The 25,855-nt window shown below is 37.8% G+C and overlaps 1 protein-coding gene across 2 annotated transcripts in view; it reads right to left on the bottom strand.

Moving 5' to 3' along the window:
- LOC150083870 (glucose transporter type 1-like) overlaps nucleotides 1-25,855 on the bottom strand; it is a 433,074-nt gene that overhangs the window by 50,936 nt on the left and 356,283 nt on the right. For both annotated transcript variants that reach the window (XM_090374917.1, XM_090374916.1), the window contains 2 exons: nucleotides 9,291-9,366; nucleotides 9,038-9,165 (listed from right to left, as the gene is read on the bottom strand). In XM_090374917.1, the coding sequence (XP_090231043.1) occupies nucleotides 9,038-9,165; nucleotides 9,291-9,366 (204 nt within the window). The remainder of the gene's footprint in view (nucleotides 1-9,037; nucleotides 9,166-9,290; nucleotides 9,367-25,855) is intronic.

Raw genomic sequence — 25,855 nt, forward strand, 5'->3', positions numbered from 1 at the left:
CATCCCTTGTTGTGGAAGTTGATAGCCTAAATAAATTTAGGGCTCAGCTGGACAGGTATTTCGAACGGACAGAGGGGTGAAATGGGAGTTTTTTTTGTTTTTTTTGTTTTTTTTTTGGCTGATGCTGCATAAGCTTGCTTTCTTGCATCATATGTCTCTACTAATGCTAATGTAAAAACTATGATTGCATTATTCCACTCCTTAGGCATCATTTTGTGAAGAGTCTTGACAGTTTGTGTCATGTCTCTTCCTCCCAATTTTAACAAAACTAGCATTAGCATTAGTAGAGGCATTTGATGCAAGAAAGCAAGCTTATGCAGCATCAGCCAAAAAAAAAAAAAAAACCACTTCCACTTCACCCCTCTGTTCTTTCAAAATATCTGTCCAGCTGAGCCTTAAACTTATTTAGGCTATCAACTTCCACGACAAGGGATCGAAGTCTGTTCCACCAACCAACCACCCGCTGGCTAAAGGCAAATTTCCGCACGTCTATCCTACATCTGTCTTTCCTCAATTTGAATTTATGCCCTGTCAGGTGATTATTCTGAGCGAGAGGAAGAATCCCATCAGCATTGAGCATGCTCAAACCATTCAAGGCTTTATACACCTCTATCAGATCACCTCGCTGGTGCCTAGTCTCCAGACACTGTAATTTGCAAAACTTAAGCCTTTCTTCGTAAGAGCACCCCTTTGTTCGATTCACTAATCTTGTTGCCCTTCTCTGTACTCGTTCCAGCAGCTCTACATCCTTCTTGAAATGAGGCCTCCAGACCTGTATACAGTACTCTAGTTGTGGCCTGACCATTGCCTTATACAAAGGAATAATCACCTCCTTATCCCTGCTAGAAAAATTCCCCTCTTTATCATTGACAATACACCATGAGCTACTCTTGCAGCCCGTCTGCACTGCTCAGAGAACTTTATATCTGCCTGCACAACCACCCCCAGGTCCCTTTCATTTTCTACTACTGTCAGTGTAGTACCACAGAGTTGATACGTTGCTCTGGGGTTACTGATTCTCATACGTAGTACTTTACATTTGTCAAAGTTAAACTTCATTTGCCACCTCTCAGCCCATCTGCTCAACCTTTCCAGATCCTGTTGCAGCAGCATAGTGTCAATAGTTTCCATGACAACCCTACCAACCTTCGTATCGTCTGGAGATTTGGACATTAAGCTTGATATACCATCATCAATATCATTTGTAAATACAGAAAACAATAATGGACCCAATACTGATCCCTGAGGGACTCCACTAATAACATTAGTCCACGACGAGCAGTGTCCATTGATTACCACTCTCTGTCTTCTCCCCCTCAGCCACCCCTTTATCCACAGCAGCAATTTGCCTCCAATGCCACACTGCTCCAATTTGTGCAGCAGTCTTCCATGTGCAACAATATCAAAAGCCTTTCTAAGATCCAAGTATATAATATCAAAGTTATTCCCTGCATCCAATTCCTTTGTGACTGCATCATAGTATCCAATCAAATTGGTCAGTCAAGACTTCCCCTTAACAAAACCATGCTGTGTCCGAGCTATAGCTGAAGTCTTGTCTAAATGATCCTGCAGTGCTTCTTTAACTAGTGCCTCCTTTAATTTTCCTGGAACAGAAGTTAAACTCACAGGTCTATAATTACTTGTGTCAGCCTTTGATCCTCCTTTGTGAATTGGGGTGACATTTGCACATCTCCAGTCTGTGGGTACCTCCCCTGAGTCCAAGGAAGCTCTCATAATTATGGCTAAGGGTTTGCTTACTTCCTTTGCTGCCTCCTTTAATATAACTGGATAGATCCCATCCACCCCGGGTGCCTTTCTTGTGTTTATCTTCAACAATTTCTCCTCCACTTTACTCTCAGTTATTACAAGATTCTCTAGCTTACTGCTAGAGTTGAATACACCTCTGGCTTTCCCCTCGCTAAATAACTCCTCATGTGTGAATGTCGATGCAAAATATTCATTTAGTTTGTTAGCTACCTGAGCAGGATCATCAACAGTTGACCCATCGATATCAAGTGGACCGATCTGATTCATCCCCTTCCTTCTAGAGTTTACATAAGTAAAGAACTCTTTGCTGTTTTTCTTTGCATCCCTTGCCAAAGATTTCTCGTAATCTGCCTTCGCCTGCCTAACCTCCTTTGTAACTTGGTTACAGATCAACTTGTATCTATCATAGGCTTCTGTGTCGTGTTAATTTGTATGTATCCCATGCATGTTTCTTCTCTGCCATATGCCTCATCAGTTCATCTGACATCCATTTAGGTCTAAACCTTGAACAATATTTCTTAGTTGGTATGTAAAGCCTAGTAGCTTCCAAGATAAGTTCTTTGAATGCTTCCCATTTTGCATTTGCTGTTGGTAACATCATCAGTTGGTCCCACTGTATAGAATTTAAATACTGTCTCAGTCCATCGTAGTCGCCTTTACGAAAGCAATAACCCTTCCCTTTACCCCTAATGGTAGTTACCTCTTTGAGTAAATCCCACTTTAGCACACTGTGAACACTGCCACCTAGTGGTTCATTTATCTGCAGATTCTTAATGCATGAAGAATCACTGATGATAATCAAATCAAGAGTATTCTTCCCTCTAGTTGCCTCCTGAACATGCTGATGTAGAAAACAATCATCCAATAAATCCACAAAAGCCTTGCCAGTGTGTGAGTGAGCAGCCCCCAAATTCCAGTCAATATCTGGGAAATTAAAATCTCCCATTATAAGACTCTCTGATTTAATGGCACACTCTATTTCCCTGTACAGTATCTTATTATACTCATCAGAGTCATTAGGCCTATAGCACACTCCTACTCTCTTTGATCTCCCAATGCTTATGTCACACCAAACTGACTCGACACTGCACTGTCCAGCGATGTCCACTGGCTTCACTTCCTTGGATTTTATGTATTTCTTAACTAATAGCATAACCCCTCCTCCCTTCCTATCCAGTCTATCCTTTCTGTAGACATTGTACTCCCCAAATTCCAGTTCTGCATTCCTTATATCTGTGTGACGCCACGTCTCTGATATCCCAACAATATCTGCCTTTGATGTTTTGAGCAATACCTCAAATTCATCAAATTTATTTACTAAACTCCTAGCATTGGTGTACGCGCAATTATACGTGCACCTGTTTCTATTCTTAGCTACCCTAACACAACCCATGTGTTTACTTGTACCGCAATGACTCCCGGCAGTCTCTGAAATATCCTGCATCTTGTTTTTCAGGCTTTCCAATAGAAGCAGTGCAAGAATCTCTTTCACCTCTGCCAGTGGCTACTGTTAATCTATTCGTCTTTGTCTCCCCCCCAAGCTAGCAGTTTTCCGACCCACCTAACACTGCCTCGATAGCATCAGCAAATATTCTTGCACCCTTTCTATTTAAGTGTATCCCATCCCTGTAGAAGCAATCTCTCCTGTTAACAAGTACAGTCCAGGCTGAAAAAAATTCTACCCCTTGAGCCTTGCACAATCTTTCCAGGGCCGAATTGATCGACAAGGCTCTCATCATATACTCCCTCCTATCGTGTCTGGGCAGAATTGCAGACACTTTCAAATTCAACCCTATTTCACGGCTTTTTTTCAACAGAAAAAACACAGTAACTTTATCTACCCCCGGGGTTTCTGATTCTTCATTTTCTTCAATGCATGTTGTACCTCATCAAGAAGGATATCAGGTATGTTGTATCTGTTACTAATTTGTGATCCATCTTCCCCACTGCTGGCATCATTCCCTCGCTCCTTGTATAATTCTCTATAGTAGTTTTCTGCTATTTGAATTATGCCATCTCTGCTATTTATAAGTACACCCTCACTACTCTTCTGCATTAAAGGAAAACAAAGGATTTAAATCAGCAGCTCATGGCTGCTGATTTAAATCCTTAAAAGAAATCCAAACAAGAAAAAATTAGCCAAGAAACACTTGTCATGATGAACCAAAGACAACAAATGAAGATCAAGATAAACACTGACAAGGATAAAATTGAGTATACTGAGTTATGCAAAGCCATTGGAAAGAGACTCAGAACTGCTGATTTATCTTGCTCTTCATTTGTCGTTTTTGGTTCATCATGACAGGTGTTTCTTGACTAATTTTTTCTTCTTTGGATTTCTTTTTACCTCTAAGTTTTTTGGGCTTTATCACTTTCAGAAAGTTGCAGTATTCCTGATTGATATCTTGGTCCTGATTAGTCTGCAGAAGCTCAAACTTGTTCTTAAGTTCCAGTACATGCTGCTTTTTCTCCTCTTCTGTTATATCAAAGACCTTCGTATTATTTACTCGAGCCAGTTTTTTCCTTTCTTTTCTTGCATCTATATCAAGCGTGCATCTTACCATTCTGTAATCACTACCAACATTTACCTTGTTCAAGCCAGTAACATCATTCACGATATATCTTCTGTTAGTGAGCATGAAGTCGATTTCATTAGTTGTTAATCCATTTGGGCTCTTCCGTGTCCACTTTCTGTTCACCCTTTTCTTTAAAAAAGTGCTCATTACTGACATTCCTCGAGATTCTGCAAATTCCACAAGTCTTTCACAAATTCCAGAATCTCCTATAGTGTCCCTTTCTGCACTGTTTTGTCTCGTTCCAACCTTAGCATTGAAGTCCCCCATAATGATAGTGTAGTGGGTTTTCTGCTCATCTAGAAGACTCAATTTCGGTGTACATTTCTTCAACCTTTTCATCATTATGGCTCGATGTTGGTGCATAAATCATTATATCCTTTAGCTTGTACCTCTTAGAAATCCTGAGTAGTAGTCTTGACACCCTTGGTGACGTACTTTTCAATTCCAAAATGTTGTTTTTTATATCTTTATGGACCAGAAAGCTAACTCCACCTTCACTACTTTCACTGTTTCCATTGCCATACAACAGATTTACACTTGATAAACTTATAAGTGATTCATTTCTTCTTGTTTCAGCCAGACTGATGATATTCCAATTTACATTTTCTAATTCCTTTTCCAGCTCTAATATCCTATCTTCACCGATGAGTGATCTTGCGTTGTAACAGGCCAAGTTCAGTTTCCATGCATGGCAGCTTGGTCGTACTCAAAGATTCTTAGCACCCTCTGATTCCACTCTGATCCTCTCGCACTGCCGTAAGGGGGAGTGAAAGCTGCTGGGGACTGAGGGCCATTTGTTTAGTAGTGCTGTCATGTGTTGGAGGGTTTGGTCTTTTCCTCTTCACGCTGACCAGGCGTCTTGAAGAGAACCACTCTATACATTCGTTGCCACCTAAGTGACATAACAGGGCTTACCATCGAGAAGGTGTACATGAGTGGATTTTAGGGAGGCAGGCCAAACAGACTTCTAAATCTTCTGAAATAGAAGAAGATGTTCAGTGTTTTAGACTGTCTGATAACACACAGAATGCCTGTTCCCCCCTCTAAGTCCCTTAATCATATAAGTGTTGATTATATTTCACATTAATTCATATAACTGTAAAAAATTCTTTACAGTTTCAGTTTGTGTACAAAAAACTTTTTACTAGTATATTTTGGAACACTCCATTTAAGAGAACATGGGCAGAGATATTTTTTAATTTTTTTATAAACAACAAGAACAAAAATTAAATAAATTTGGTAGCTTTAAATATTAGGAAAGATAATTCAATTGCTATATTCTTATATGCATGCTTTACGCTGTCATGAAAAAGAAACCACTTTACAGCATTGCAAATAATTCTAAATCTTGTATAACACAATGTTAATAACTTGCAAACTTTTCACAATCTTAAACATAATCTAATAACAAAGTTTTTTCTGAAATTCAAGAAATCCCAAGAACTTAAATTAGTTTATATGCAAGAGCTGTTCAGTTTACCATTAAAAAATGGCAGATCTTTTAAGTTACATATATGGATGACAAGGTACTTTGTATCAACCTTTGAGCTGGCCTACTCTTGCAAAGTGCACCAAAGCACTTTAAATTTAAAATATTTATCAGAGTGACATGTGATGTCATAATTGATAAATAAAAATATTTTAATTTTTAAATTTAAAGTACTTTGAATATCCAAAATATTCAATTAAAGTATTCTCAAGTATTGCTTTTTGCTTTCAACATGCATCATTAACTGTGTTGGAATTAAAGAAGTATGGTCACAGGAAATAAATAAAATAGTAATAATAATAGTATTTGCCATATAGTGCAAGGAAGCCACAGGATTTTGCAGCACTTGCAAAAAAAAAAAAAAAAAAAAAACCAAATAGATAAGAAAATACAAATTATGTGCTTCCCTTCTCACACAGGTAATCCAGATAACCTTTGAATTTATTCAAACTTTCAGCCTCAATTACCTGTGAGGGCAACTTGTTCTAGCAATCAACGACTCACTGGCTAAAAGAAATACTTCCTACAATCTAATCTAAACCTGAATTCCTGTAATTTTTGAATTTATACCCCTAGTTCTGAAATTCCATCTTCATTCATTTTACTAATCCCTCTCAGAGCCTTATAAACCTCAACCAGGTCACCTCTGAGGTGCCTGGCTGCAGAGCTCTGTAGCCCACATAATCCAAGTCATTCCTCATATAGCTGTCCTTTTGCCAATCTTACCATTCAAATTACCCATCTTCTTTGGACCCTTTCAAGACGCTCACTGTCATTTTTCAGCTGAGGTCTCCATATTTCAACACAGTATTCCAAATGTGGTCTTACAATTGGCTTATACAGTGGGATTATGACCTCCCTATCTCTACAGGATAGCATTTGATACATCAATGATATGACACCATGGGCTTTCCTGGCTGCCTATTTACACTTTTCAGAATATTTTTGTATCATAACTCCCAGATCCCTTTCCTCCTCCTCCTCCTCTACTATTTTTATTTCAATCCCCATCAAGTGTATAATTTATTTGGCAATTGCTATTTCCCAAGTATAGTCACATACTGAGGAGCAACGTCCCAATATGTTTGAAATGTAAAATAATAAACCAATGTATACTCCTCACCAAGACTTATGGAAGTGAAACTTTGAACTCACCAAAAGAATGGAAGAGAAGCTGAAAACTACACAGCGAAGAATAGAACAAATTATATTAGGAATTAGACTGTTAGATAAGAAGAGAAACACATGGATTAGGCAGCAAACACAAATCAAGGACAATCTTGTCAAAACTAAAGAACTGAAATGGACTTCGGCGGGACACATAGCTTGAAGACATGATGACAGATGGACTAAAAAAATAACAGAATGGTACCCAAGAGAAGCTAAAAGAAAACCTAAGACAACAACGGATATGGACAGATGAAATTCATGAGTAGTAAATGGATAGCCATTGCACAAAACAGAAGGAAGTGGAAAGTTGCTGGAGAGACCTTCATCCTGCAGTGGATTGAAAATGGCTGATGATAATGATTTCCCAAGTGTAAGACCTTGCATTTAGCGGCATTAAAACATTGCCGCCACTTCTCCGGCCATCTCTGAAGTAATGCTGCTTGGCACTGATCATTAATGATGCTAATTTTTATGTCATCTGCAAATTTTGACATCGTACCTTCTATCCCTTCATCGATGTCATTTATGAAAAATGAAACAACAGTGGTCCAAGAACCAATCCTTCAGGAAACCCCACTCTTGACGTTACACCAATCTGAAGAATATCCATAATCACAACCCTCTGCCTTCTGCCCTGTAGCCACCCAGAAATCTATCTTAAAATCTTACCAGTTATCCCAACCTCTTCAAGCCTATACAGCAAAATATACAGAACTATGTCAAAATTTCCCTAAATCCAGCTCATAAGTAACTGTGTTAAAATAGCCTATTAAGTTAGTTGGACATGATTTTCCCCTTAACAAAACCATGTTGTGTGTCCTTCAGAGTGCCATATCTACCTAACTGTTCCTGCCCTCTTAATCATTGCCTCTAAGATTTTTTCTACCCCTGAAGTCAGACTAACTGGCCTGTAGTTATTAACTACATGCTTAGAACTACCTTTCTGTATTGGCAATATGTCGGCACTTCTTCAATCTAAAAGGAATCCCCCCCCCCCCATCTGCTGTTGTGGAAGTTGATAGCTTAAATAAATTCAAGGAGGAACTGGGCAAACTTTTAGAATGAATGTGTGAAATGGTTTTTTTTTTTTTTTTTGGCTGATGCAGCATAAGCTTTCTTTCTTGCATCATATGCCTCTACTGCTACATCAGCTGTTGTGGCAACAAACATTCGTGAGGTGAGTGCAAGCAATACTTGGACCTATAACATCAGATAAATGCAGCTCTAAATTACACTTCTCCCCACCCTAACTAGCAGTTTCCCTGAACCCTTAGAATATCATCAATGATAATGGCAAAAATCCTTGCATTACCTTTGTTCAAATGAATACCATCTCTACAAAATAAATTCCTACAAAATAGCAGGCATAGTTTCACTTTTTTCCCCACTTGCATGACTGATTTACCTGCAGTTTACTGGCAAATATATTTCTAAAAATAGACGCATTCTTCAGGCATCCATTTATACAATGATGTGCATTGGCTTCACTAGATTTCTGCAATAATGTTTGTTACTTTCTGTGATTTTGCTACTTAATGCAACGTAGATTGTTTGGTGGAATGAAGAAATCTGATATCAATGTGGATATCATATTTATTTTTCGGTATAATATGAGGAAGTGAGACATCCTATTCTACTGAAAAGGGTACAATTTTGAGAGCTGGTAGAGAAAAGACTTTTTGTGCTGCTCATTATATTTAAAAGTTACTGTTTTAAAAAATCGATTAGTAGAGTCTGAAAATGATCATATAGTTATTAAAACACCTATTTCTTTTTAACTACCCTAAAAAAAATAGCTCCAGTTAACATGATTTATTTTTAAAGTGGTCATAATACTAACCATAAATAAAAATATTTTCCTTCAAAATTTAGGAATCCATGTGGCACAGTATCTAGGCTATTCTGTGTACTAAAAGTGGTGCAAACAGGTACTACTAATTTAAAGCTATTATAACCCAAGTGAAGAGAAGAAATACTATCTCACTGAATGGCAATAATATTCTAATTATACAGATTGAAATTTTAATATCTATACCTGCATCTGTGGAAAGACTAAGCCAACAAAAAAGTTGGCAAACCAGTTAACCAGTACAGCTATGCTCATGGCAGCAGGTCGTGGGCCTTGAGAGAATAGCTCTGCAGTGATCATCCATGGTATAGAACCTGAAAAAAAAAAAAAAAAAAAAATTTGGAGAGATTACTACTAATAAATTGTGATAAAGGTTCATTAAAACAAATGATGATCTTCCTACATTTCAATATGCAGAGAAAATAATGTATGATTTTACCTGGTCCAATGGCAAAGAAGACCACAAAACCTAGCGTACTGACCACACTCAAGTAGGTTACCCACTGGTAAAGGAACTGAAGAAAGAAAGAAAGAAAGAAAACCTTTGAGAAATATTTAAGCTGTTATTGCAAGAAATTGTATATGAAGTATGGAAGTATATGCAATTTATCTCTAATATAGCCTCACTTCAAATTAACTAATTAAATGATGCTATATAATTGTACGTGTATAATTATACAATTATATAGTAATATAAATATATAATTGTACAGTTATATGAGCAAGGACTTTGTAAAGTGCCATGCTACTATATAAATAAATAATGTTATTTTATATCATGATGTGATAAAGTATTTGCAACTCCATTTAATAAGCTACCTGTAAATGGCAAGAAAAGGATGGAATTTTAATGACAAAAAGAGCTAAAATGGTTTAATATCTTCTATAACAGTAAATATTTTTTTAACATTTCTAAATTGTAATTCTGAGATTGGAAAAGGTTTTGTTATTTGTTATTTGGTTTTTAGGGGCATTAGCAACTAAGGCCATATTGCTCCGTGAATATGCAGTGGTCATTCCCTGACCTTTCTGCATCCTCCGTATTTGGTGGTGACGGGCTCGAACCCCAGTCTAATCAAGAAGCGTGTGCTGCGCACTGCTGCTCCTTCCCACCTGGCTACGGAGGCGCTAAGATTGGAAAAGGTAAATGTAAAAAGATATGTATGACATTAACAGATAGAAAGAGAGGAAGGGAATTCAATGGTATAAGCAAGTGAATGAAAATAGGTATAGAATACAAAACAATCTGAAGAAAAAAACAAAAAATGAATGGTCCCTCATTGACTGAGCACTGCCAAAACAATGAATTTTTAATCCTTCTCTTGACATAAGGTTTTCTTAGATTATAAATATAAACTCTTCTTTATGGAAAAATAAATTAGTATATACTTTTTTAAACAAAAAAAAGCCAGGCTTTCACTTTTTTTTTAGTCAGAACTAGCTTCTTGAGTGTGGACTACAAAGCCATAGTCAGTGTCAAAACATATAAAATGGCTTTTGAAGTTTAGCCTACCATAAAAAATAAGAATAGTATTATTATTAGCCATATGGTGCAAGGAAGCCTGAGGCTTATGCTGTACCAGCCAAAAAAAAAAAAAAATTCCTGAGTTACCGTGTGTGTGAGAGAGAAAGAGAGAGAGAAAGAAAGAAAGTAAGAAAGAAAGAAAGAGAGAGAGAGAGACTCAGGACCCTGGGTGTGCCAAGCCCATATTCACCAGATGTGAGCCCCTGGAGTTGTATAGTAACCTTCAGTTTTGGTAACCACCTCCAAAGAACTGAAAATGACAATGAAATGAAAACAGGTTTGTTCTCTTCTACTATTTTTGCTTTCTCATCAGTAGCAGTCAGAGTATCTGCTCTAGGCTATAAGGCTGAGATCAGCAAGTATGACTACTGAGCTCAGAAAAAAAAAAAAAAACACATTTCTTTTGTATTCAAATGGTGACCTGGTTTCAAAATTCTAACAGAAATTTGTTTTGAAATATACATTTACTGACATAAACCACTACAGAGTCCTACTAGTGAACAAAACATGGGTCAAACAATGTCCAAATGAAGTTCAATATCAGCAAATTTTCCTTAGACAATTTGTATGATTGGGGTTGAAGACAGAAAGACTGGAAGCACTACTAGATAACACAGTCACATCTACCATCACTAAACACTTCACATCAGCAGAGAAAATCCACCCAACGATTACACACGACTGGAAAAACATGCTCAAGTAAGACTGATAATGTTACAACATGGAGTAGAGTAGGTGAGAACATGCAATTTGCACACTCTCACGGTTTAAGCTGAGAAATAGAGAGAACAGATCACATGATTACTATCAAAGCTTAACTGGTTATTGTATTTAACAGAATACTTAATGGAAAAAGGAGGAATCTGAAACAATGATGTGACCTTATGCAAGAAAATTGCAAGCAAGCATGTGTGTTATCTTATAGATACAAAGTCATTTCATAATAATATGAAATGAATCTGACTGATAGTATCATTAAAATAATCCAACTAATAATGTCATAAAAAAAAAAAAAAAAAAAAAACACATTTAGTAAAATCCAATAGAAATAAATAGAGAATGTGCTGAAATAGCCTGCTCTGTCAGGCAGCATCAGCAATTTCAGAAAAGTCTTGTACATTGGTAATGAGCACATTAAAAAACAAATTTTGCTTCAGCTAACAAAACTGATGTTTGTTATTTGGTTTTTAGGAGCATTAGCAACTAAAGCCATATTGCTCCGGGAATATGCGGTGGTCATTTCCTGACCTTTCCGCCTTTCCGTATCCTCTGTATTTGGTGGTGACGGTCTCTAACCCCGGTCTAATCAAGAAGCGTGCTGCTGCTCCTTCCCACCTGGCTACGGAGGCGCCATAACAAAACTGAAGAAATAAAAACTTTATTAAAAATTTTTAAACTATACAAATAAAACAGATAAAGTTAAAACAAAAAAGATCAAAAAGATAAAAGTAGAGAATAAACTATAGCAATACAAACAGTATACATTTAGTAGCTTTCAAATTGGTCTCCTTTATCAACTGTGAAAGAATGCCACGGGAAAATAATCACTATATAATAGGATAACACATGATCAGAAAGCAAGTGACAGATACAAGTCTTGACAATCATGAAAGGGATTACAAAAAACTGTCATGTGATTTCCAATCATGTGTTGTCCTATCATAAAATATATTATTTGCTGTGGCATTTTTTCCATAATTCATAAAGGATCACATCACTCCATAAGCTACTAAATATGTACTGTTTCTATCATTTTTAATTTATTCTCTACTTTTGTTTTATTACTTTCAATCAGTGTTTTAACGGTTTAGTAATCTCTCTCTCTCATTATAACACTTTTGGAAGGGACTAGTCCCCAAAGAGCAACTATAGCTGAGGAGAGCATTATAAGCATAAATGCCTTTTTGGATATGTGTCATATTTCTCCAGTAAACTGGAAGATAACATTAGTTTTCCAGTTTGTTTAAATTGCACTATGTATGAAGCAATGGTTAACATACAAGTTGAAAATGCATGGTACTTCATAGGATTGACCAGGGAACAGAAGAAAAATGCATTAAAAGCAAAGGAGTACTATAAGTAGAAGCATAACAGATTTGCTATATGTATATTTTATTTGTATAGTTTTAATATATTTTTTAAATAAAGTTCTTATTTCTTCAGTTTCATCGGTAATAGCAAGATCTGTTTTATAATAACAGCAATTTCATTGTGCATGCATTTTATCTTATTCCCATTTAGTACTTTGGTAACAGTTTATGTTAGGTTAGGTTAAAGAAACCTGCAAAAGCAGGTAGTTAGTAGTCAAAGTTTATAAATGAAATAGAGAAATGCATATATAGTGAAGCTGCCAATGCTTCCAGCTATTCAAAAGAGAAGGCGACCAAGAGTACGTCCCATTTATCTCTGCTTGGAACAAAAATGATGCAAAATTAATTATACAAAAATATCTGGCAAGCTCAGAACTTGATCTCCCTTTTTCCATAGGTTCTTTACCTACCCATTCAAAGATTTTCCATTCACAGACATTAATGTAATCCTTACAAATGGTAAAGTTTTCCCTGGTGAGGACTTCAAAGTTTGTGGTGGTGGGTAAATAGAATGAGTTTAATTTTTGGCAGATGCACATGAAAAATGATGGGAAGCCCTAATTTGGCAGCAAATTTACTTTAGCAGAGAAAACTTACCCAAAAATTGTTCATGATTGGCTACACTTTTATACTGACTGACAGTTGCTGTCAAACACTATAAAAAACTGTCAATCATTCATTAGCTTCAGATTTTTTGATGAAGCATTCCAATAACATATGAGCTATGGGAAAGTTTTTTTGCTAACAAACTTTTTAGTAGTTGTAGACATGACTACTCCATTTCAGTGGTTTAGATAAATGAAATTTCGCAAGTGGAAGCATAGTTGTATCAATGAATCGCATTTAAGAAAACTGAAATAGTGCTATAATTATTTGTATTTAAAGCAAGAATCAGAATTCAAAGTGGTTTGTCAGTTAGTGAGAATGTCGCATTCAGCCCTCCCTAAGAACTATGACCAGGCAGTTCTTTCAACACAAAATTAAGATTCAGAACTCACCTTTTGCCCCCTTATCTTTTGAACAATCAACTCTTCAATGGAATTGTTTTGCTCCAAATTTGGAAAATGTGGATTTTCTTTGAATGTCTGAGACTGTGAAGATTTATATCAGAAAGAAGTTTATTTTCTTTTTTGTTTAATGAAGTATACAAGAATATGCTCTAGTCAATCTGAGGTATGATTTTTAAATTAATTTGGTGTTGATTAACTCATCTCTTTCCTATAATGATTTCAATAGCTAGATCAAATAGAAGGATCAAAAATGTTCCAGTACCAAATTTTCATTTAACCAAGTAATTTAAAGATAATTACACACAGAATTTTTAAAAATACTGTTACATTAAATATGTCAAAAAAAAAAAAAAAAACAACAAAAAAAAAAAAAAAGTTTTATATTTTAGTAAACTAAAAGCAAAGTAAAGTTTTCAGCTTTAATTTTCTTCTAAGCAACTGCTCACACTATACAAATCTGAAATCTGCCCCTACCATAGAATATTAGCATTAGCAAGGGCACATGATGCAAGAAAGCAAGCATCAGCCAAAAGAAAAAAAAAAAAAAAAAAAAACACCCCCTTCTCATTTCACTCATCCACCCACTCCAAATGTTTGTCTAGTTCTGCCTTGCATCTGTTTAAGCTATCAACTTCTATGTATAAGTATAGTACGAAAGCATCAATATTACATAGCCAAATCTGAATGAACAGAATATTAGCAAAGCGGCATTGTTTTAAGTTATATCTCATATTGTGAATACTTCACAACGAGTTGCCATAATATTACACTACTTTGAATAAATAATGCTTCACCTGAGGAGAAGACTAATGTTACTTATTCTCAGATGGATACCACCACCCAGACGGCACCATTTCAGGGCAATTTTGTATTTGTGTGAGATAATAACTCGACTATCCAGTTGTCCCCATTAGACTTAGAAAAGCAAAAAGATAGAGGGGAAAGTAATACTAGTGGAAGAGGAAAAGAAATGGTGTAGAAGAATGAAAGGGACAGTAACTCCTTCAACTCACACCACTCAAAAACTCAAACTCCTTGAATGGGCAAAGCTTCCCCAGTGGAGAAGGCAGTTGTTACCTATTCTTGGAAACTCCAGACATCATCAGGCTCCCCCTGGTGCCATTTCATTTGGTGGTTGGGTGGGTAGGTACCCGAGTGATGCAATGATAGCAAAACAGTTATGAAGTATAATTCCACAATATGAGAAATGCCTGATGGTGTATGATGTATTTAGACTATAAAACGTTTAGGGCGTAAGCCTCAAGCTATGGAAAAGTCTAGACTATGTATAAGTATAGTGCGAAAGCATCAATAATACATAGCCAAATCTGAATGAACAGAATATTAGCAAAGCGGCATCGCTTTGCTAATATTCTGTTCATTCAGGAGAAGCGTTACTTATTCGAAGTAGTGCAATATCATGGCAACTTGTTGTGAAGGTATTCACAATATGAGATATAACTTAAAACGATGCCATTTTGCTAATATTCTGTTCATTCAGATTTGGCTATGCATTATTGATGCTTTCGCACTATACTTATACATAGTCTAGACTTTTCCATAGCTTGAGGCTTATGCCATAAACGCTTCATAGCTATCAACTTCTACAACAACAGATGGAAGTTTGCTCCAGCAATCAACCACCCACTGGCTAAAGGCAAACTTCCGCACATCTGTCCTACAACTGTATTTCCTCAATTTGAATTTATGCCCTCTCAGGTAATTATTCTAAGCAAAGGAAGAATCCCATCAGCATTGAGCATGCTCAAACCATTCAAAGCTTTATACATCTCAATCAGATCACATCGCAGGTGCCTAGTCTCCAGACACTGTAATTTTGAAAACTTAAGCCTTTTTTTGTAAGAGCAACCCTTTGTTCCATTCACTAATCTTGTTGCCCTTCTCTGCACTTGTTCCAACAGCTCTACATCCTTCTTAAAATGAGGCCTCCAGACCTGTATACAGTACTCAAGGTGTGGCCTGACCATTGCCTTATACAAGGGGATAATCACCTTCTTATCCCTGCTAGAAAAAATTCCTATATACCACTGACAAGACACCATGAGCTACACTGGTAGAGATGAAAGTGATTCTTGCACTGCTTCTATTGGAATGAGCAGCAGCCTGGAAAACAAGATGCAGGGTATTTCAGAGACTGCTGGGAGTCATTGCGGTACATGGGTTGTGTTAGGGTAGCTAAGAATAGGAACAGGCGCATGTATACTTGCATGTACACCAATGCTAGGAGTTTGGTAAATAAATTTGATGAATTTGAGGTATTGCTCAAAACATAAAAGGCACATATTGTTGGGATATCAGAGATGTGGTGTCACACAGATATAAGGAATGCAGAACTGAAATTTGGGGAGTACAATGTGTACAGAAAGGATAGACAGGATAGGAAGGGAGGAGAGGTTATGCTATTAATTAAGAAACACATAAAATCCAAGGAAGTGAAGCCAGTTGACATCGGTGGACAGTGCAGTGTTGAGTCAGTTTGGTGTGACATAAGCATTGGGAGATCAAAATTGAGAGTAGGAGTGTGCTATAGGCCTAATGACTTTGATGAGTATAATAAGAAACTGTACAGAGAAATAGAGTGGGCTAGTAAATCAGAGTATTATAATGGGGGATTTTAATTTCCAAGATATTGACAGGAATTTGTGGTTTGGTCACTCTCACACTAGCAAGGCTAAGGCTTTTGTCGATTTATTTGATTGTTTTCTACATCGGCATGTTCGGGAGGCAACTAGAGGGAGTAATACTCTTGATCTGATTATCAGTAGTGATTCTTCATGCATTAAGAAACTGCAGATAAAGGAACTACTAGGTGGCAGTGATCACAGTGTGCTGAAGTGGGATTTACTCAAAGAGGTAACTACCATCAGGGGTAAGGGGAAGGGTTTTTGCTTTTGTAAATGTGACTGCAATGGTCTGAGACTGTATTTAAATTCTATACAGTGGAACCAACTGATAATGTTACCAACTAAGAAATATTGTTCAAGGTTTTGGACTAAATGGATGTCAGATGAACTAATAAGACATATGGCAGAGAAGAAAAATGCATGGGATACATATAAATTAATGGGTGACATTGAAGCCTATGATAGATATAAGCTGGTCTGTAACCAAGTCACAAAGGAGATTAGGCAGTTAAAGGCAGATTATGAGAAATCCATGGCAAAGGATGTAAAGAAAAACAGAAAAGAGTTCTTTATCTATGTAAACTCTAGAAGGAAAGGGATGAATCAGATTGGTCCACTGGAGATTGATGGTTCAAATGGTGATGATCCTACTCAGGTGGCTAACAAACTAAACAAGTATTTTGTATCTACATTCACACACGAGTTATTCAAGAAGGGGAATGCCAGAGGTGAAGTAAACTCTGGCAGTGAGCTAGATGATTTTGTAATAACTGAGAAGAAAGTGGAGGAGAAATTGTTGAGGATAAACATGAAAAAGGCACCCTGGGTGGATGGGATCTATCCAGTTATATTAAAGGAGGCAGTGAAGGAAGTAAGCAAATCCTTAGCCATAATTATGAGAGCTTCTTTGGACTCAGGGGAGGTACCCGTAGACTGGAGATGTGCAAATGTGACCCCAATTCACAAAGGAGGATCAAAGTCTGACACAAGTAATTATAGACCTGTGAGTTTAACTTCTGTTCCAGGAAAATTAATGGAGGCACTGGTTAAAGAAGCACTGCAGGATCATCTAGACAACACTTCAGTTATAGCTCGGACACAGCATGGTTTTGTTAACGGAAAGTCTTACCTGACCAATTTGATTGGATACTATGATGCAGTCACAAAGGAACTTGATGCAGGGAATAACTTTGATATTATATATTTGGATCTTAGAAAGGCTTTTGATACTGTTGCACATGGAAGACTGCTGCACAAATTGGAGCAGTGTGGCATTGGAGGCAAATTGCTACTATGGATAAAGGGATGGTTGCGGGGGAGAAGACAGAGTGGTAATCAATGGACACAGCGCTTCGTGGACTAATGTTATTAGTAGAGTCCCTCAGGGTTCAGTGTTGGGTCCATTGTTGTTTTCCGTATTTATAAATGATATTGATGATGGTATATCAAGCTTACTGTCCAAGTTTGCAGATGATACTAAGGTTAGCAGGGTTGTTAATGACAGTATGCTGCTGCAACAGGATCTAGAAAAGTTGAGTAGATGGGCTGAGAGGTGGCAACTGAAGTTTAACATTGACAAATGTAAAGTGCTGCATATGGGAAGCAGTAACGCCAGAGTATGTGTGGTACTACACTTACAGAGGTAGAGAGAGAAAAGGACCTGGGGGTAATTGTGCAGGCAGATATGAAGTTTTCTGAGCAGTGCAGATTAATCTATTAGTGCTGTTAATCTATTAGTCCTTGTATCTCCCCAAGCTAGCAGTTTTCCGACCCACCTAACACTACCTCGATAGCATCAGCAAATATTCTTTCTAGCAAATATCCTTTCTATTTAGGTGTATCCCATCCCTGTAGAAGCAGTCTCTCCTGTTAGCAAGTACAGACCAGGCTGAAAACAATTCTACCCCTTGAGCCGTGCACAGTCTTTCCAGGGCCGTATTGATTGACAATTCTCTTATCATATACTCCCTCCTATCGTGTCTGGGCAGAATTGCAGACACTTTTCAAGTTCAACCCTAATTCACGGCTTTTTTCAACAGTGACCTGTACTTGTTAAGTAATTCTGCCGGTCTCCTACTCTTAATATTATTAGTGCCAACGTGTACAACAATATCATCTTTTATGCCCTTAAAAGATGATATCCACTCTACATCATCAACATTTGACCCTGGCAGACATACCCTGGTCCTGTTCCACCTATCCTTTTTACATACCATGTTCCCCGCTTCCCTGACAATAGAGTCACCAACAATTACTAGTTCCTGTGGGACCAGCCTTATAAACCTCAATCAGATCACCTCTGAGGTTCCTGGTTGCCAAGCTGTGTAGCCCACATATATGGAGTCTTTCCTTATATGGTTGCCCTTTTGCTGATCTCTCTCTCTCCACTCACGTGGAGAGAGGTCAGCAAAAGGGCAACCATATAAGGAAAGCAGCAAAGGAGAACAGTAAAGAGATCTCCATACATGAATAGCGTTTCAAATGTGATCTTACAATTGCCTTATACAGTGAGACTATGACTTCTGTATCTCTATAGGATAATGTTCGATAAATCATCAATAGCACACCATGGCTCTTCTGGCTATCTGTTTACACTGCTCAAGAAACATTCATATCTGCCTATATTATAACTCCCAGATCCCATTCTTTCTCTACTGTTTTTAATTCAACCCCACCAAGTGTATAATTTATTTTGGGATTGTTATTCCCCAAGTGTAAGACACTGCATTTTGCTGCTCTAAAACATAGTTGCCACTTTTCTGAACATCCTTGCAGAATGATCAAGTCATCCTGAAGGAGTGCTGCTTTGTACCAATCATTAACTACTCTACCAATCTTTACATCGCCTACAAATTTTGATATTAAGCCTTCTATACCATTGTCAATGTCATTTATAAAAATCAGAAACAGTGGTCTAAAAATCAATCCCTGGGAGACCCCACTTCTGACTTTACACCAATCTGAAGAATATCCATTAATCACAACCCTCTACCTTTTGCTCTGCAGCCATCCAGTAATCCAATTTAAAATTTTTTCAGTAATCCCAACATCCTGTCTCTTGATAAAACATCTTCACCTCATGCTTCAACAATCAAAATTTCATTGAATTGTTATTTAAGCAAGTGGCATTCTTAAAAAAAACAAAGAAAAATAATGATGTGAAATTACTGTCAACAAAAGATAAAAATATGCCTTTGCGCATGTGCAAACCAAAGTAAAATTGTACACGTTGGCACTAATGATATTAAGAATAGGAGACCGGCAGAATTACTTAACAAGTACAGGTCACTGTTGAACAAAAGCTGAGAATTAGGGTTGAAATTGAAAGTGTCTGCAATTCTGCCCAGACACGATAGGAGGGAGTATAAGATGAGAGCCTTGTCGATCAATTCGGCCCTGGAAAGATTGTGCAAGGCTCAAGGGGTAGAATTTTTTTCAGCCTGGACTGTACTTGTTAACAGGAGAGATTGCTTCTACAGGGATGGGATACACTTAAATAGAAAGGGTGCAAGAATATTTGCTGATGCTTTCGAGGCAGTGTTAGGTGGGTCGGAAAACTGCTAGCTTGGGGGGAGACAAAGACCAATAGATTGACGGTAGCCATTGGCAGAGGTGAAAGAGATTCTTGCACTGCTTCTATTAGAATGAGCAGAAGCCTGAAAAACAAGATGCATGATATTTCAGAGACTGCTGGGAGCCATTGCGGTACAAGTAAACACATGGGTTGTGTTAGGGTAGCTAAGAATAGAAACAGGTGCAGGTATACTTGCGTGTACACCAATGCTAGGAGTTTAGTAAATAAATTTGATGAATTTGAGGTATTGCTCAAAACATCAAAGGCAGGGGGGAGGGGTTATGCTATTAGTTAAGAAACACATAAAAACCAAGGAAGTGAAGCCAGTCGACATCGCTGGACAGTGCAGTGTTGAGTCAGTTTGGTGTGACATAAGCATTGGGAGATCCAAATTGAGATTAGGAGTGTGCTATAGGCCTAATGACTCTGATGAGTATAATAAGAAACTGTACAGGGAAATAGAGTGGGCCAGTAAATCAGAGAGTCTTATAATGGGAGATTTTAATTTCCCAGATATTGACTGGAATTTGGGGGCTGGTCACTCACACACTAGCAGGGCTTTTGTGGATTTATTGGATGATTGTTTTCTACATCAGCATGTTCGGGAGGCAACTAGAGGGAGTAATACTCTTGATTTGATTATCAGCAGTGATTCTTCATGCATTAAGAATCTGCAGATAAATGAACCACTAGGTTTCAGTGATCACAGTGTGCTGAAGTGGGATTTACTCAAAGAGGTAACTACCATTAGGGGTAAAGGGAAGGGTTATTGCTTCCGTAAAGGCGACTACGATGGACTGAGACAGTATTTAAATTCTATACAGTGGGACCAACTGATGATGTTACCAACAGCAAATTCAAAATGGGAAGCATTCAAAGAACTTATCTTGGAAGCTACTAGGCTTTACATACCAACTAAGAAATATTGTTCAAGGTTTAGGCCAAAATGGATGTCAGATGAACTAATGAGGCATATGGCAGAAAAGAAAAATGCATGGGATACTTACAAATTAACACATGACACAGAAGCCTATGATAGCGCCTCCGTAGCCAGGTGGGAAGGAGCAGTGCGTAGCACACGCTTCTTGATTAGACCGGGGTTCGCGCCCATCACCACCAAATACGGAGGATGCGGAAAGGTCAAGGGAATGACCACCGCATATCCCGGAGCAATATGGCCTTAGTTGCTAATGCTCCTAAAAACCAAATAACAAACAACAAACAAACAGCCTATGATAGATACAAGTTGATATGCAACCAAGTTACAAAGGAGGTTAGGCAGGCAAAGGTAGATTACGAGAAATCCTTGGCAAGGGATGCAAAGAAAAACAGCAAAGAGTTCTTTACTTATGTAAACTCTAGAAGGAAGGGGATGAATCAGATTGGTCCACTTGATATTGATGGGTCAACTGTTGATGATCCTGCTCAGGTAGCTTACAAACTAAATGAATATTTTGCATCGACATTCACACATGAGGAGTTATTCAGCGAGGGGAATGCCAGAGGTGTATTCAACTCTAGCAGTAAGCTACAGAATCTTGAAATAACTGGGAGTAAAGTGGAGGAGAAACTGTTGAAGATAAACACAAGAAAGGCACCCGGGGTGGATGGGATCTATCCAGTTATATTAAAGGAGGCAGCAAAGGAAGTAAGCAAACCCTTAGCCATAATTATGAGAGCTTCCTTGGACTCAGGGGAGGTACCCACAGACTGGAGAAGTGCAAATGTGACCCCAATTCACAAAGGAGGATCAAAGGCTGACACAAGTAATTATAGACCTGTGAGCTTAACTTCTGTTCCAGGAAAATTAATGGAGGCACTGGTTAAAGAAGCACTGCAGGATCATTTAGACAAGACTTCAGTTATAGCTCGGACACAGCATGGTTTTGTTAAGGGGAAGTCTTGCCTGACCAACTTGATTGGATACTATGATGCAGTCACAAAAGAACTGGATGCAGGGAATAACTTTGATATTATATACTTGGATCTTAGAAAGGCTTTTGATACTGTTGCACATGGAAGACTGCTACACAAATTGGAGCAGTGTGACATTGGAGGCAAATTGCTGCTATGGATAAAGGGGTGGTTGAGTGGGAGAAGACAGAGAGTGGTAATCAATGGACACTGCTCATCGTGGACTAATGTTATTAGTCGAGTCCCTCAGGGCTCAGTGTTGGGTCCATTATTGTTTTCTGTATTTATAAATGATATTGATGATGGTATATCAAGCTTAATGTCCAAGTTTGCAGATGATACAAAGGTTGGCAGGGTTGTCAAGGACACTACTGACACTATGCTGCTGCAACAAGATCTGGAAAGGTTGAGCAGATGGGCTGAGAGGTGGCAAATGAAGTTTAACATTGACAAATGTAAAGTACTACACATGGGAAACAGCAACCCCAGAGCAACGTATCAACTCTGTGGTACTACACTGACAGTGGTAGAGAATGAAAGGGACTTGGGGGTGATTGTGCAGGCAGATATGAAGTTCTCTGAGCAGTGCAGACGGGCTGCAAGAGTAGCTCATGGAGTATTGTCAATGATATACAGCAATTTTTCCAGCAGGGATAAGGAGGTGATTATTCCATTGTATAAGGCAATGGTCAGGCCACACCTAGAGTACTGTATACAGGTCTGGAGGCCTCATTTCAAGAAGGATGTAGAGCTGCTGGAACGAGTACAGAGAAGGGCAACAAGATTAGTGAATGGAACAAAGGGGTGCTCTTACGAAGAAAGGCTTAAGTTTTGCAAATTACAGTGTCTGGAGACTAGGCACCAGCGAGGTGATCTGATAGAGGTGTATAAAGCCTTGAATGGTTTAAGCATGCTCAATGCTGATGGGATTCTTCCTCTAGCTCAGAAAAATCACCTGAGAGGGCATAAATTCAAATTGAGGAAAGACAGATGTAGGATAGACGTGCGGAAATTTGCCTTTAGCCAGCGGGTGGTTGGTTGGTGGAACAGACTGCCATCCCTTGTGGTGGAGGTTGATAGCCTAAATAAGTTTAAGGCTCAGCTGGACAGGTATTTTGAACGAACAGAGGGGTGAAGTGGAAGTGGGTTTTTTTTTTTTTTTTTTTTGGCTGATGCTGCATAAGCTTGCTTTCTTGCATCAAATGCCTCTACTAATGCTAATGCTAATAAAAGTATCTAGTAGAAAGGACATTCCAGGCTACAAAATAAAATAAAAATTATTTTCTGATTCAATACTGAATTATTTTTTTTTTTAATAAATTCAGTACGGAAACATTCTGATCCCAACTCATAAAATACATTAAATGAAGAATTATTCTTCATTTAAATAGCATAATTATTCTAGATTTATATTTTTCTTATTTAAGCTTTAATCATTAGAAAATGAAGTAGCTCTAACATGGTAATCTAAAATGAAAAGGATTTCATAAGATGTCAATTTATGGCATGAAGGATTTCTTGTGATGACTAATAAATAAGATTATGTAATAAAAACATATTTACATAAACTTAAATAAGGCACTAAAATAAAATGCAAATTAAGTAAAACTGAAAACCTCTGCAATTTATGCTACTATATGCTGTACACATTTTTAAGTTGATAAAAGAGTAGTCCAACATAGAAAGATACTTTAATTTTAAGACTTATTTTAATGCTTTTATTTGACCTTATCGTTTTTAATTTTACTTAAATTTTAATTTATTTAATGCCTTATTTATGTTAATGTAATTTATTACATTTTTTATTAATGCTTTTAATTTATGTTTATTGGTCTTCACAAGAAACTCTTCATGCTTTCATTATAATCAAATCAGATTCTCTTCTCTGAAAATAAATGGACTCTGGCATACTATTTTGGTTAAAAAGGACATTGTTTTATTAGGAGACTCCATTGTCAGGGAAACGGGGAATATTCTTTGTAATAAAGATAGGTGGAGGAGAACCAGGGTATGTCTGCCGGGAGCAACTATTGATGATGTCACCAACAGACTGTCAGATTTTAAAGGGGGTAAAGAAAATATTATTATTCATGTGGGGACAAATGACATTAAACGTACACGATCTGACGATTTGTTGGAAAAATACAGGACCATGCTGAGGAAATGTCGCGAGCTAGGCCATAATGTCTATGTGTCTGCAATTCTGCCCAGACACGATAGGAGGGATTATATGTTAAGAGCCTTGTGGATTAACTCAAGACTTGAAGGACTCTGCAAGGCTTTAGGGGGTAAATTTCTATCAGCATGGCCCACACTTGTAGGTAGAAGGAATTTGTTTTGTAGAGACGGGATACACTTAAACAAAGGTGGTGCAAAAGTTTTTGCCAGTATTATTGAGGATACCTTAAAGGTTCAGGGAAACTGCTAGTTAGGGGGGATGTGGGTAATACTGACACGCGTTTATCTGATAATATTGGTCAATGTAACTCTTGCACATACCTTAAGAGTTCTTATCTGTTACCCCAACTGGACATATTATCTAGATGTTCTGGGGGCAAAGACGTTTCACGTGCGCGGGTAGCTAATATCAGGGAAGAGAGCCTAAAAAACTTCAAGGGTTGTGTTAAGGTTGTTAAATATACAAGAACAGTAAATCTTAATTGTTTATACAGTAACGTTAGAAGTGTCGTCAATAAAATGAGCGAATTCGAACTGCTGGTTAAAACAAGTAACGCGGACATAATAGGGCTTACAGAGACGTGGTGCCACCCGGAAATTGGGGATGATGAGTTTCAGTACGGCTTGTATAATGTATTTAGGAAGGATAGGTTGGATAGAAGGGGAGGTGGGGTAATGCTTCTTATCAGAAGCAGCCTGAGTGCGACGATAGCTTTCCCGGATTCAGACGTTTCACATGCTAGTACAGAGTCTGTATGGTGTGAGATAGTTAGAAACAAAGGTATAATGCGAGTAGGAGTAATCTACAGACCAGGTGATTGTGAAGATTATGACAAAAGCCTCTACATGCAAATGGAATGGGCAAGTAAGCGTCAATGTCTTATCATGGGTGATTTCAATTTGCCTCTAATTGATTGGAGTAAATGGGAAGGAAACTCGACATGGGGAACAAAATTTTTAAATCAACTAGATGACTGTTATTTGTATCAACATGTCAGGGAAAGTACTAGAGAAAAGAATATCCTAGACCTCATCATCACACATGAATCAGATGACATAACAGGGCTGACAGTAGAGGAACCAGTAGCAGGAAGTGATCACGGAGTTCTACGGTGGATGATGACGAGAGAGGTAGCAGAAGTAAAAGGCAAAGGAATGGGTTTTAATTTCAGAAAAGGAAATTACGATGCCTTAAGGTACTACATGGCCTCTATTAACTGGGTAGATATCGCGCAGAGAATGAATACAATTGAACTGTGGTACGCTTTTAAAACATTAATCACAGATGCCTTGAATGCGTATATACCATTAAAAAAATACTCCACGAGAAGGGTTCCAAGTTGGATGAATACTGAAGTTGCCACATTACTTGAGGAGAAAAAGATGGCATGGAAAGGTTACAGAGCAATAAAAAGTACTGAAGCCTATAACAGCTACAAGATGATCTGTAATAGAGCCACAGAAAAGGTTCGACAGGCAAAGGCAGTTTATGAGAAATCACTTGCAAACAGAGCAAAGAGGGGGGATAAAGAATTCTTCACATATATAAATGCCAAGAAGAGCAGGACAAACCAGATCGGACCTTTACGTAAGGGAAAGGGGATAGTAATAAATACACCAGCTGCCGTTGCAGATGAACTCAACAGTTATTTTGCATCGATATTTACAAATGAAAAGCCTTTTGTGGCAAAGGGAAATTGTGGGAGCGAAGTTAAAAAAAATGTAATTAATGATATTGAAATTTCGCAAGATTATTTAATGAAAAAACTTTCGAGCCTACAGACCAGTAAAGCTCCTGGAGTTGATGGAATATACCCTATAATCTTAAGAGAGGCGGCAAGCGAGTGCATTGAACCATTGAGGCTAATTATGCGAGCATCATTAGACTCTGGGGAGATTCCCTTGGATTGGAAAAGTGCAAATGTATCTCCCATACATAAGGGTGGCTCTAAAAGTGAAGTTGGAAATTATCGACCTGTCAGTCTGACTTCAGTAGTAGGGAAAATCATGGAGGCAATGATCAAGGGTGGAATTCAGGATCATTTGGATCGAATTGAAATTCTCAAGG

Source organism: Mastigoproctus giganteus, chromosome 6 (genome assembly GCF_048544385.1).
Source record: "Mastigoproctus giganteus isolate SK-2022 chromosome 6, ASM4854438v1, whole genome shotgun sequence".
Lineage (NCBI taxonomy): Eukaryota > Metazoa > Arthropoda > Arachnida > Uropygi > Thelyphonidae > Mastigoproctus > Mastigoproctus giganteus.